A 14125-nucleotide genomic window follows, 5' to 3' on the forward strand; every position below is an offset into this window, starting at 1 on the left:
AACAGCTGGACGGGGAGCTGGGAGGTGCAGCAGATCTGCACTGATATGCTGGGGGAGGTTGTGCTTCTCTGATGGGGACACAAAGGTGCGGGGAGGGGGACACAAATGTGGAAGGGGGCTCTTAGGAGAACGCGAGCGCAGTGGGGGTTCTGATGGGGACACAGTGTGTCTGTGTGTGTGGGGGCTCTGATAAGGGACACTGTGTGGGGGGGGCTCTGATGGGGACACTGTGTGGGGGGGCTCTGATGGGGACACTGTGTGGGGGGGCTCTGATGGGGACACAGTGTGTCTGTGTGCGTGGGGGGGCTCTGATGGGGACACAGTGTGTCTGTGTGTGTGGGGGAGCTCTGATGGGGACACTGTGTGTGTGGGGGAGCTCTGATGGGGACACTGTGTGTGTAGGGGGGCTCTGATGGGGACACTGTGTGTGTAGGGGGGCTCTGATGGGGACACTGTGTGTGTGGGGGAGCTCTGATGGGGACACTGTGTGGTGTAGGGGGGCTCTGATGGGGACACTGTGTGTGTGGGGGAGCTCTGATGGGGACACTGTGTGTGTAGGGGGGCTCTGATGGGGACACTGTGTGGGGGGGCTCTGATGGGGACACTGTTGTGTGTAGGGGGCTCTGATGGGGACACAGTGTGTCTGTGTGCGTGGGGGGGGCTCTGATGGGGGACACAGTGTGTCTGTGTGTGTGGGGGAGCTCTGATGGGGACACTGTGTGTGTGGGGGAGCTCTGATGGGGACACTGTGTGTGTAGGGGGGCTCTGATGGGGACACTGTGTGTGTGGGGGAGCTCTGATGGGGACACTGTGTGTGTAGGGGGGCTCTGATGGGGACACTGTGTGTGTGGGGGAGCTCTGATGGGGACACTGTGTGTGTGGGGAGCTCTGATGGGGACACTGTGTGTGTAGGGGGGCTCTGATGGGGACACTGTGTGTGTGGGGGAGCTCTGATGGGGACACTGTGTGTGTAGGGGGCTCTGATGGGGACACTGTGTGTGTGGGGGGGCTCTGATGGGGACACTGTGTGTGTGGGGGAGCTCTGATGGGGACACTGTGTGTAGGGGGGCTCTGATGGGGACACTGTGTGTGTAGGGGGGCTCTGATGGGGACACTGTGTGGGGGGGCTCTGATGGGGACACTGTGTGTGTAGGGGGGCTCTGATGGGGACACAGTGTGTCTGTGTGCGTGGGGGGGCTCTGATGGGGACACAGTGTGTCTGTGTGTGTGGGGGAGCTCTGATGGGGACACTGTGTGTGTGGGGGAGCTCTGATGGGGACACTGTGTGTGTAGGGGGGCTCTGATGGGGACACTGTGTGTGTGGGGGAGCTCTGATGGGGACACTGTGTGTGTGGGGGGGCTCTGATGGGGACACAGTGTGTCTGTGTGTGGGGGGGGGCTCTGATGGGGACACGGTGTGTGTGTGTGGGGGCTCTGATGGGGACACGGTGTGTGTGTGTGGGGGCTCTGATGGGGACACAGTGTGTGGGGGGGTCTTTGATGGGGAGACCAAATGCTGGGGTGACTCTGATTAGGACACAAATGTGTGGGGAAACTCTGATAGGGACACAGATGTACGGGGGGGGGGGGCTCTGATGGGGACACAGTGTGTGTGGGTCTCTGGTGTTCCTAGCAGTCCCTCTGCTTTCCTAATAAAAACTGACCACACTAAGCGTGGGGTGTAGCAAGATGGCGTCGGAACGTCACTTCCGCTACAAAAGCTGACGGGTCGCCTAATCTGACAAAACACCAGTCTGAATTGTGAGAGGAAGCAAAAGTGCAAGGAACCATTCCATTCATAGTACGCTGATAGGAGCAGAGAGCAAAGTGACAGACAGATGAGCTCATCACTGTGCTGGTTCTGCTTTCATTGTCCAGTCACAGGTTGGGGGGGGGGGGGGTCCAGGAAGACCTGGGCTCAGGAAGTGGGTTGAATGATGCTGGCCATCAGACTGGAGGACATCTAGAATAATGTACTACGGGGGGAAATCTGTGAATTGAAGGTAAATATTGTCGCAAGCGCTGATATTATCTTATCTTCTATTCATTCTTATCTTTGTGGTTTTTTTTTTAACTTGAATTACCTATGTGGATATATATATATATATATATATATATATATATATATATATATATATATATATATATATATATATATATATATATATATATATATATAATGTAAAGACCTTCATATCCTTACAGAAGAAAAATATCTCTGGGATCATATCCTGTGGCTTCTGTCTGAAATCTTATATACACCTACTAGCTCTGATTGAATATATCAGAACCATTTATATGTATTTTTGTTTTTTTGTTTTTTCCTTTAGGAGAAAAGTTCAAAGTGGAAACCAAAGTAATTGCGGCAGATTTTGGAAAACCTGCAGAGATCTATGAGCGCATTGAGGTGGGACTGAAGAGTCTAGAGATCGGAGTCCTTGGTAAGTAAAACTGGGGCTTTGTGTTATAAAAATGGGGTTACACGAGGCCCTACTGGGCTGAGGGTATACATCAGTAGTGTATTTGGGTTTTGTGCTGCCCTAGGCCTGACTAAACTTGTGCACCCCCTAATTTAAATATGACCCACCCCTTCCTGTCAAGGCCACACCCCTTGCTGTTTAAGACCTGCCCTGAAATTTTCTAGTGGGGACACTAGTACTGAGGGGGGGGGGGGGGGGGGGGGGCAATGGATTCCCTTAATTTTCATAGATTTCCTCTCACTTCCTGTTTGGCTATGGGGCAGGAAGTGAAGGGAAATCTCTGCAATGGGACAGGGATGGTAAAAAATAAGCTGACAGGGGCTATAACCCTCCCTTTATTCTATCCAAAATGAAAAAAAAAGTGTTGCCTATAGTTCTACTTTAAGCGCAAATTTCTGATAATTTTATGGAGAGGACTAAGAAGATATAACCATGCCAATGGTGCAGCAGAAAACATAGAGCACAGTGAGGAAGGTTTGTGGTCAGCTTGAGACACAGCTGATCACAGATTAAGGTAAAGGGACAATCACAGGGAGGGCCCTTTACCATGTGATCAGCTGTGTCCAATCACAGTTGATCCCATGTGAATGCCGGTTATCGGCATTTCCTTTCCTCAGCGCTGTCGCTGTGTGAGGAAAGGCAAGCCTATAACTGGCAATCCTGTGACAGCACACATTTGCACTGATCATCAGTGCAGCTTATCAGTGCCACCTCAGCAGTGCCCATCTGCGCAGCCTCAGCAGTGCCCATCGGTGGAACCTATCGGGCTATCGGAAGCCAATCACAGCGGGTGTCGGCCGCGGGCGTGCATGGGTACGTCGCTTTGCCTACAGTGGCTCACCCATCCGTAGTACATTGCAGGCGGGCATTAAGTAGGTAATATTAAATCCTCATAGTTTTTTTTTTTAGTAGATGTTGAGTAAAATCAAATAAACATTCCCCAGGAAACCATTTCTTAAAATTCTTCCCCCAGCCCTTGCATTTTACAACTTTCAATTCCGCAGGCTCCTGGTCTTTCAGTGCTGCTTCCATGAACTTACGGTCTTCGCAGGAAAAGGGTGGACAGTGCAGTCTCGGGCCAGTCTGTTCGCTTGGAGAAGGGAAGGTGCGGATGATGGGAGTGCCTTGCCAGTCCAGGCTACAGGGCTGTGTGTTTCTGTTGATGCACACAGTGTAGAGAGACGCCACTTTAGTTCCTTTATGCAAGGGTGGCTCCATAGGATGCTTCAAGTGGAAGGAGTCACCCTCCAACAGGAAAGCCAGGACAACCGTGGTGGTCCCAACATAAACTGGAACATAGCAAGGATTAAAGGGGTTGTAAAGTCTCAGGGTTTTTTCACCTTAATGCATTCTATGCATTAAGGTGAAAAACCTTCTGTGCTGCAGCTGCCCCCATACCCCCCCCCCCCCCCCCCCCTTTTTTCTTACCTGAACCCGATCTTTCCAGCGACATGCCCAGCAGCTTCAGCTGCTGTTTTGGGTCCTCATTGGATAAATTGATAGCAGCGGGAGCCATTGGCTCCCGCTGCTGTCAATCAAATCCAGTGACCTAGGGGGCGGGGCCGAGTCCTGCTGTCTGTGTCAATGGATGCAGCAGCAGGATTCGGGAGCGCTTTCAGTGGGGGACACTTGCTGAAGAGGAGGAGCCAGAAGCGCCGCCGGGGGGACCCCAGAAAAAGAGGATCAGGGCCGCTTTGTGCAAAACCCTTACACAGAGCAGGTAAGTATAACATGTTTGTTATTTAAAAAAAAAAACAAAAAAAAAAACCGAACCTTCAGTGCCGGTTCACACAGGGGCGACTTGTCAGGCGACCTAGCCGCCTGACAAGTAGTGTCCCGTTCTGTACTACAGAACCGTTCTAATAGGAGAGATGCAAGTCACTCCGACTTAGAAAAAGGTTCCTGTAGTATTTTTGGGGTGACTTCAGGCAACTTGCATTGACTTCTATTCAGAAGTCGTTTTACAAGTCGCCGCTGAAGTCGTGTGCAGGTCGCCTCGGTGAGTCGACCTGCAAGTCGTGCCGCCCCTGTGTGAACCGGCAGTTACATTCACTTTAGGAGAGCAGCATTGTTAATCTGTGTTAGCAGATTTAGATACACTAACAAATTGAAGCCAATCCCCAGCTAACACTTTATAAGCAGTTACTTTTTGTCCCCCTTTGGGATAAAGGTTTACATAAATAAATTATTGTAAGCACCCCTGGCAGTGGTAAAGGGTTTGTCTCAACCCTCTAACTGCTGCATCTGCAGAGCAGCTTGTTCTGTGCTAAAACAGACTTATTGGCCAGATCCCTAGGTGAAAATAAAAGCAAGAAAGCCTAAAAAAAAAGAAAACCAATGCAGCCATCACATCTAAGAATTGGTAAGCTGCAATATAATAAATGTTTGCTTTTGGGTTAATGGCACTTTAACGCCAGTGGGTGATCAAGGAATTCTGTGCTAAGTGGAGCTGGTTTTGAAGTTTGCACCAAAATGGACTTACATAGACATACATCACCCACCATTTCTGGGGAGGGGGGGGGTTGGCTCCACAGAAAATCAGAGTCCAGTTTTTTTTTTTTTTTTTGTTCACGAGCCAAAACCTCCAGAAACTCCGTCTGTAGGTTTTGTGTCTGTGCACTTTTTCTATAGACAGCTTTGGGGAATCATCCAGTTGAGTTTAGATGATCTAGCAGGAAGTGTTTTCATTCTGCGGAAAAACCACCGATCTTCTTCTGAGCAATTACTGCCATCTAGTGGCCAGTGTGTGCTTGTACAGGGGATGCAAAATGTGTACATTAGGATACCCATAGACATAAAAAAAAAACACCTTTTGAGTGAAGTGTTCATTTGTCTATTCATTGTTTTTCGTTTTTTTTGGAGAAAGTCTTATCATTGGTCTGTTTTTTCTTGTATCTTTGTACGCACAGTAGTGTAGTGGGTAGCACTCTCGCCTAGAAGTAAACAGGGTCGCTGGTTCGAATCCCAACCACGACACTACCTGCCTGGAGTTTGCATGTTCTCCCTGTGCCTGCATGGGTTTCCTCCCACACTCCGAAGACATGCTGGTAGGTTAATTGGATCCTGTCTAAATTGTCCCTAGTATATGAATGTGAGTTAGGGGACCTTAGATTGTAAGCTCTTTGAGGGTAGGGACTGATGTGAATGTACAATGTATAAGTAAAGCGCTGCGTAAATTGACGGCGCTATATAAGTACCTGAAATAAATAAAATAAATAATCCATTGGCTCATTTTTATTGTACCTAGAAGTATTCTTTTGTTTTATTATTATTATTTAAGGTACTTATATAGGGATGTCAATTTACGCAGCGCTTTACATATACATTGTACATTCACATCAGTCCCTACCCTCCAGGAGCTTACAATCTAATATCCCTAACTCACATTTATATACTAGGGGACAATTTAGACAGAAGCCAATTAACCTACCAGCATGTCTTTGGAGTGTGGGAGGAAACCGAAGTACCCGGAGGAAACCCACGCAGGCACAGGGAGAACATGCAAACTCCAGGCAGGTAGTGCCGTGGTTGGGATTCGAAACCAGCGACCCTTTTTACTGCTAGGCAAGCGTGCGCCCCACTACATTACTGTGCCGCCCAATATGGCACTGCATGGAGTTATTGGAATGTGACTTTTCGGGTGAAGGAAATTGTAACATCTACAGAAAGATCTTTTTTTACAAAAGATTGTTTGTCTGACAGATCAGCTACAAACAGTAATCACTTTCATATCTATTAATAGCCTTAAAGTGATACTAAAGTCTTGTTTTTTTTGTTAAAAATAACAAACCTGTTATACTTACCTGCTCTGTGCAGTGGTTTGCACAGAGCAGCCCCCGATCCTCCTCTTCTCAGGTCGCCCGCCGACTTTCCTAACCCCTCCCTCCTGTTTAGTGCCCCCATAGCAAGCAGCTTGCTATGGGGGCACCTGAGCCAAGTCACAGCTCCCTGTGTCCATTCAGACCCAGCCCCACCCCCTTTCTCTCCTCATTGGCTCACTGACTGATTGACAGCAGCGGGAGCCAATGGCGCAGCTCAGCTGTCTCAACCAATGAGGAGAGGAGTCCTGGATAACCTGGTCTCTTGTGCAACATCGCTGGATCTAGATTAGGGGTCTCAAACTGGCGGCCCTCCAGCTGTTGAGAAACTACAAGTCCCATCATGCCTCTGCCCGTGGAAGCCATGCTTGTAACTGTCAGCATTGCAATGCATCATGGGACTTGTAGTTCTGCAACAGCTGGAGGGCCGGCAGTTTGAGACCCCTGATGATTCTAGAATGGACCTCAGGTGGAGGCTGAGGGGGCTACTGCACACAGGTTTTTTACCTCAATGCTTAAAATGCACTAAGATAAAAAAAAAAAACCTTCTGCCCTTACAACCACTTGTAAACCATCACCTTGTAAAATAACGCATTCAGTTCAAAATAAAAATGAAAGGCAAAATGTTTTTGTACAGATATAAAAAAAAATTATACATTTTTTTTTTTTTCCCCCTTTTTTTTAAAAGTGATCACATTCCCTCTGTTCTCAGCTGCATAAGAGCTGGGGGGGGGGGGGAGAAGCAGCAGCACACTGAGCTTCCCAGTGAATGGCTGAGCAGCAAGGGCATATCAGGACAAGTCTGATCGTTGGAGGAGAGCAGGCTGAGTTCCCAGCATAGCTAGAGAACTGATCACACTGCGCTCTCCTGCTTAGTGTGGTCAGTTTTTAATAGGAAATTAAAAGGACTGGCAGGAACACCGGGGATTTCACATAAAGGATGCAATACAAAGAGAGACTTTCTCATACAAGTACATGGTGCAGCAGGCACAGATCAGGAATATGAAGTGTTGGGGGTAACAAACGCTTTAACGTGCAACTATTGTAACTTTGGACCCCTCGTATTGGGAGATCAGTGAACACGTGTTCATTGCCTGGGCTTTTGCTCACATGACTGCCTGCCATGAGATCTCAGAGACGCAGGTATTCCATACCTTCTCTCTGATGTCATTTAAAGCCCAACTCCGGGCAAAAAAAAAAAAAAAAAATGATCCTTTTTCAGTGTGGCTGCATCTTGTACAAAACTGTGGGGCTGTGCCCACACTACAAGGGTTAATTGCTCGTTTATGTCTAGGGAACAATAAAAGGAGATTTACTTTCCCAAATCCTCCACCCAGCTAGACAGGTCCCTGCAGCTCCTGCACCAGCAGTCTAGGGTCCTGACGACTGTCCTTCAGTGTCCGGTCTCACAGAACACTGCAGGGACTGTCCACTGCTGGATCAGTGCCACAGCCCCACTGCAAGGGATCATTTATTATCTGCCTGAAGTTAGGCTTTAAAGGGGTTGTAAACCCTCATGTATTATTTTTTTTAAAATAAAGATAACAAACATGCCTATACATACCTGCTCTGTGCAATTGTTTTGCACAGAGCAGCCCTGATCCTCTTCTTCTGGGGTGGCACTCCAGGCTCCTCCTCTTCATCGGGTGCCCCCAGGGAAAGCCGCTTTCCCTGGGGGCACCCGTGCAGCTCCTGAGTTTGCTGCTGCGTCCATTGACAGACAGCAGGACTCAGCCCCCCCCCAATCCCAAGTCACTGGATTTGAATGACAACAGCTGCTATCAATCTGTCCAATGAGGAGAGAGACAGCAGCTGGAGCTGCTGCGCTCGCGCTCATCGCTGGATCAGATCGGGCTCAGGTAAGAAAAAAGGGGGGGATCTTTTTCTGTGAAAAACCTGATGTCTCAGTTCACACTGGGGCGGCTTCAAAGGGGTCCGACTCTGAAGCCGCCCCCCACACAGCACAACCTCAGCGCGGCTTGCAAACAATTTCTGTAATAGAAGTCAATGCAAGCCGCTCCGAAGTCGTCCCCAAGTAGTACAGGAACCTTTTTCTAAATCGCTACGATTAGAACGGTTCCATTGCACTGAATGGAGCGCAACTTGTCAGGTGGCTAAGTCGCCTGACAGGCCCCCCCAGTCTGAACCGAGCCTTAGGCTTTACAACCACTTTAAAGGCACCCTGCTGTATTTATAGGGGATACCTGGTAAAGGAACCTATTTATATTGAAGAACCAATACCACTTTGGGGTTGATTTTCCACAACTGGAGAGTGTAAAATCTGGTGTAGCTCTGCATAGAGACCAATCGGCTTCCAGCTTGCTTTGTCAAAGATTATTTGAACCAGAAGAAGTTAAAAGCTGATTGGCTACCATGCACAGCTGCACCCATTTTACACTCTCCAGTTTTAGGCCCCTTTCACACGAGGCGGACTCCGTTCCCACGGAGCCCGCCTCGGTCCGCCGGCTCAGCGGGAGATCAGTCCGTTGATCTCCGCTGAGCCGGCGGATGACAGGTCCCTCTCTGCTTACTGAGCGGGGAGGGGCTTGTCAGGCGCCGCTGCCGCCTATGGAGGGATCGGCCGAAAACGGACAGCATGTCCGTTTTCGTCAGATCTCATCCGATAGCGACGGACCTGGACGTAGGGCCATCCGTCTGCTTTTAGCGGATCGGACGGGGTCGGATGTCAGCGGACATGTCTCAGCTGACATCCGACGCTCCATAGACTAACATGGAGCGCCCGTTCGGGTCCGCTATCAAAACTGACAGGCGGACCTGAATGGTCCGATCGTGTGAAAGGGGTCTTAGTAAATCAACCACTATGTGTCCTTTGTTATACCCCACATTATTACTCCGCTCCTCAGCTTGCACCTTACGGCCCATTCATAAAATGCAGGCCATGGTGTGATGCCTGGGGTATGTCAGAGTTTTCTTCTGCTGCGTTGAAGATTCTGGTCATGTGATTTTGACTGTTCTCTTGATTGCCACACCACAGGGAAATATTTAAAAGGCACTGGGATTTCAAGGCTTTTTTCAAATGATTGAATGCAGGGATGTATTAAAACGAGCTCTCTGACTGTAGTAAGGCAGATCCCAAACAGGCCTCCCTCGATAGGTACTCCGGAATAACACAATGGGGTGGATTTACTAAAGGGCAAAATAGACTGTGCACTTTGCAAAGAGCAGTTGCTCCAGAGCTTAGTAAATAAGCAGAAGCTCTGCTGACTTCCATCATCCAATCATGTGCAAGCAAAAATGCAGTTTTTTTAATTTCCTTGCACATGATTGGGTATTCTTTGCAAAGTGAAGCTTTACCTCATTTACTAAGCTCTGGAGCAACTGCACTTGGCAAAGTGCAAATTCTATTTGTCTTTAGTAAATCAACCCCATTGTTTAGACCTAAGGCTGGGTTCACACCTTTGCGAATTGGATGCTGGTTCCTCCGCAATCCAATTTGCAATAGCAAGAGATTTTGACTGGAGCCGGTTCACATATCTCCACAGCAGGTCCAGTGCGTTTCAGGTCCGAATTCGGCCCAAAATTCAGGGTGAAATCGGACCTGAAACGGTGAACCAGGACGCACCTGACCCTTGCTGTGAGCCGCATGCGGCTCATATGTGAACCCAGCCTAAAGAAGCTCACGCCATACACTGTGAAAGAATCAGATGCTCTTAATTGTTTGTAATTCAATTACAAAAAACATCCATTGCTTTTCAGAGCCCCCTCCCCCACCTTTCATTAGGGTTTGCAAAAAAGGAAACAATGCAATAAGGACTTTGGTCGGTGGCAGTGCGTAATTGCAGTCCAGACAAGGGTTCATCTCAGACCACATCTAGATCCCTTCCATTATAGTTTCCTTTCATGTCCTTATTTCATTTTTTTTTCTAAGCCATGAATGAATGAGCGACTTGTATAGCGCTACCTATGCGAACTGAATCGCCTCAGGGCGCTTTTTGCAAGCCCTGATGAAGGGTGGGGGTGGGGGGGGGGGGGGTTGCTCCTCCTGAAATGGGTTTTTTTTATGTGGTAGAATCATAAACAGTTAAACACTTTGGACTCTTTCACCTTTTTGGTTTGACACCCATTTCTATGTGTCTATATTTTAAGACCCTTTTAACTAATTTTAATTGTGCTCACCTGGCTTTAGGAAACGCATTGCACTTTTTTTTTTTTTTGTAAGCAGCATTCTGCATGTGCCCACCTCAATCATTGCACATAATGAAGGTTTATGGAGATGTAAAGGCTTGCCCGGCCCTGGACAGGCTGCATTCAGGGACTGTGGGCATCTGCCAAAGTACTCGCCGGTCAAACCTAATCCAAGGACTAAGAATGTGTTAAAAGAGGCACAATATTTGTCATGTGAACAGTGAGATTCCAGGAGCATTGCACCCTTTCTCAAGCTGAAATGTACATTTAACCCAACATTTTACCTCTTGCCTAACACAGAAGATACGTCTGTAAGGTGACACAGAACAGACCGATACATAACATCCTCCTCTTCTTTTACAGTAAACAATGTGGGAGTTTCATACGAGTATCCAGAGTATTTCCTTGACATCCCGGACCTGGATAACGTGAGTAATCGTACTGTAGATGACGTCTTTCTCTACAGAGTAATGTAACCAAGACTTGTGTTTATAATGCTGGAAGACCGGACACAAAATACACCTCATTGATTGCATTCCCGGTAAAACAAGCACTGTGATTTAAAGGGACAACAATTGTGAAATGTGCAGAATTATATCTTCCTGTAGCATAAATATGTATTTCTAATACATGTTTATGTTCCAATTTACGCGGTCAAATGCCTTTTCGGCATTGGTGCTTAAGAAAACACATGGGGGGCGCCCTTAGAAGTTGTTACGTGGAGGAGGTTGAGTGCTTTGATGGTGTTATCTCTTGACTCCCTAGTGGGGATAAAGCCCACCTGGTCAAGATGGGCCAATTTCTGGAGATGTTGTGCCAGCCGGGTAGTCAAGATCTTAGAGAACAGCTTCAAGTCCATATTTAAAAGTGAAATGGGCCTATAACGTTTAATAATACACAAAGAGGTAGGGTCCTTACCTTCTTTGTGTATTAGCAAGATATGAGCCCTCAAGGTATCTCTAGGTGGTCTCCGAGATGGTCTCAGATCCAACTGCATTGAAAAACGATATGTGGGCCTAGTAGCGGGAGGAGGGTTTTATAGTATTGTATAGTGTAGCCATCTAGACCCGGGGCTTTGCTTGGTTTCATAGTTACAATAGCTAGCTGAAGTTCCTCTAGAGTTATAGGGGAATCTAGTTCTTCCTGAACCTCAATGGGAAGGGACGGGAGTAGGGAGGTCGTTATATAGTCCTCAATCTCGGCTTGGGGAGGTGTCCTATTCGGTAGGTTGTAAAGGGTGGAGTAGAAGTCCCTGAACCCTTGTGAAATTTGTGCGGGGAGTGTAGCTTCCTGCCTGGTGGAGCACATGATGTGGGGAATGTAAGCTGAGCGCCTATGTTCCCTGACCATCCTAGCCAACACCTTCCCACACTTGTCCCCCACCTCATAGCTCGTTTTACGGCAGAATTGCAATGCTACCTTGGCCTTATAGTGCAGTAAATCTGTGATCGGTTTGCGTAATAGCCCAAGTTCCATCTCCAATGCGTGGGAGGGGGCATGTTTGTGACGAGCTTCAGTGGAGGACAGCCTGGAAAGGAGTCTGGTGAGTTGTATGTTTCGTTCCCTCTTAATGCGCGCGCCATGTTTGATGAGAATCCCTCTGATAACTGTTTTATGAGCTTCCCAGAGGGTGCCTGGGTCGCATCCTGGGTCAACTCTTTAGATACATCTGCTAGCACCTCTGGGACCTGCAGAAGGCTCTTGTTTAGACTCCAAAAACGGTGTCTGGGGGAAGACGTTGCGGAGAGTGTATATACTAGGGAGATAGGAGCATGATCCCACCACGTTATGTGGCTGATCGAAGAATCGGACACTGAGTGCAGTTGGCCATGGGGGATCAAGAAATAATCTTTCCTGGAGTAGGGCTGGGGAAAAAAAATCGATTTGAATCTTGAATCGAGTGGTCAAATCGAGAGGTCAGATCGATTCAAATTTTCAGCAAATCGATTTTTTTTTAGATTTTTTTTTTTTTTTTTTCACCAGGACCAGCGCTGACACATCGCCGGTCCTGAGGAGCTGCGGGCAGGAGTTTTTAGGTGAGGCCGCGGCTTCGGCCTAGTCCACGAGGCTGGACGCCACGGACTAGGCCGAACCCGCTACCTTGCCTAAAAACTCCTGCCCGCAGCTCCTCGGGACCGGCACGGTGTCCATCAAAGAAAAAAAAAAAACTCAATTCGAATTGTAAATCGAGTTTTTTTTTTTTTGAGAAAATCGCCCAGCTCTATCCTGGAGTAGATCTTGTGTGGGAAGGAGTAGAATGTAAAATCTCACTCACCTGAATGCTGTAAGCGCCATTCATCAATCAGCTGAGCTGTAGGTAGGGAGTTAGCTACTTGTTTCCTGGAAGCTGGGGGGGACCGAGGAGAAACCTGAGGAGGCGTCTACTGAGGGGATCAGGGGGACATTAAAGTCCCCACCCAATATCAGCTAGCCCTCCGTAAACTCCAGGAGTTTTTCTAGGTTATGTTGGATAACGGTATCTTGGTGGTCATTGGGGGCATATAGCGTTGTCAAGGTAATTTTCACCTATAAGTCCCTTAAGGAATACAAAGTGTCCATTGGGATCTTTAATGACATCTTGGCACTGCCATGGTAGTTTACTGGAGAGCAATATCGAGACTCCTTTTAGACTTGGCTGTTGGGTTAGTGGAGTAATATGTCAGGGGGAAGTACCTGTTTTTGAGAATTGGTAGTTTCTCATTTTTAAAGTGAGTCTTCTGGATGAAAGCAACATCGACGTGCGAGCTCTTTAAGTCATTTACATAGTTACATAGTTAGTCAGGTTGAAAAAAGACACAAGTCCATCCAGTTCAACCATAAAAAAAAAAAAAAAAAAATATTGTACAATCCAATATACCCAATACTATACCCACAGTTGATCCAGAGGAAGGCAAAAAACCCTAGCAGAGCATGCTCCAATTTGCTACAGCAGGGGAAAAAATTCCTTCCTGACCCCCGAGAGGCAATCGGTTTTTCCCTGGATCAACTTTACCTATAAATGTCAGTATCCAGTTATATTATGTACACTTAAGAAAGTATCCAGGCCTTTCTTAAAGCAATCTACTGAGCTGGCCAGAACCACCTCTGGAGGGAGTCTATTCCACATTTTCACAGCTCTTACTGTGAAGAAACCTTTCCGTATTTGGAGACTAAATCTCTTTTCCTCCAGTCGTAAAGAGTGCCCCCTTGTCCTCTGTGTTGACCGTAAAGTGAATAACTCAACACCAAGTTCACTATATGGACCCCTTATATATTTGAACATGTTGATCATATCCCCCTTAAAAGTATTCTTCTTTTCTCAGGTATGTTAAGACCTTTTGCATTTACTGAAAATACTTTTATAGATTCCAGCGCCACATCGTAGATGGGTAAGGGGGAGGCTGGAGGCAGGAGGGGGGGGCGAGAGGTAGGGACTAGAGGAGTAGATAGGTGGAGGAAAAGGAAAGGGCGGTAGGTTAAGTGGGTAGAGGGCAAGAAAAAGAAACAAACGAATTCAGGGCAGAAACCCTGAAGTAACTAAGAACCTGAGGGGGATGCTGGATAGGCGAAGGGGGTCAAGGCCTCCGGAGTGTGAGGCACATGCGGCTGCCATCTTGAACTCCGGGGAGCCCGACTGGGGGAGCTGGAAGAACCGCTGGATCTCACCCGGGGATGCAGCCACCAGAGCCGGTTTTGTGTTTT

The 14125-nt window shown here is 47.8% G+C and overlaps 1 protein-coding gene across 1 annotated transcript in view; it reads left to right on the forward strand.

The window, feature by feature from the left end:
• The window catches only part of HSD17B12 (hydroxysteroid 17-beta dehydrogenase 12), a 100878-nt gene that overhangs the window by 45194 nt on the left and 41559 nt on the right, over positions 1–14125 (forward strand). The window contains exons 4-5 of the mRNA XM_073604130.1: positions 2331–2441; positions 10808–10872. Of these exons, the coding sequence (XP_073460231.1) occupies positions 2331–2441; positions 10808–10872 (176 nt within the window). The remainder of the gene's footprint in view (positions 1–2330; positions 2442–10807; positions 10873–14125) is intronic.

This window comes from Aquarana catesbeiana, linkage group LG11 (assembly GCF_042186555.1).
Source record: "Aquarana catesbeiana isolate 2022-GZ linkage group LG11, ASM4218655v1, whole genome shotgun sequence".
NCBI lineage: Eukaryota > Metazoa > Chordata > Amphibia > Anura > Ranidae > Aquarana > Aquarana catesbeiana.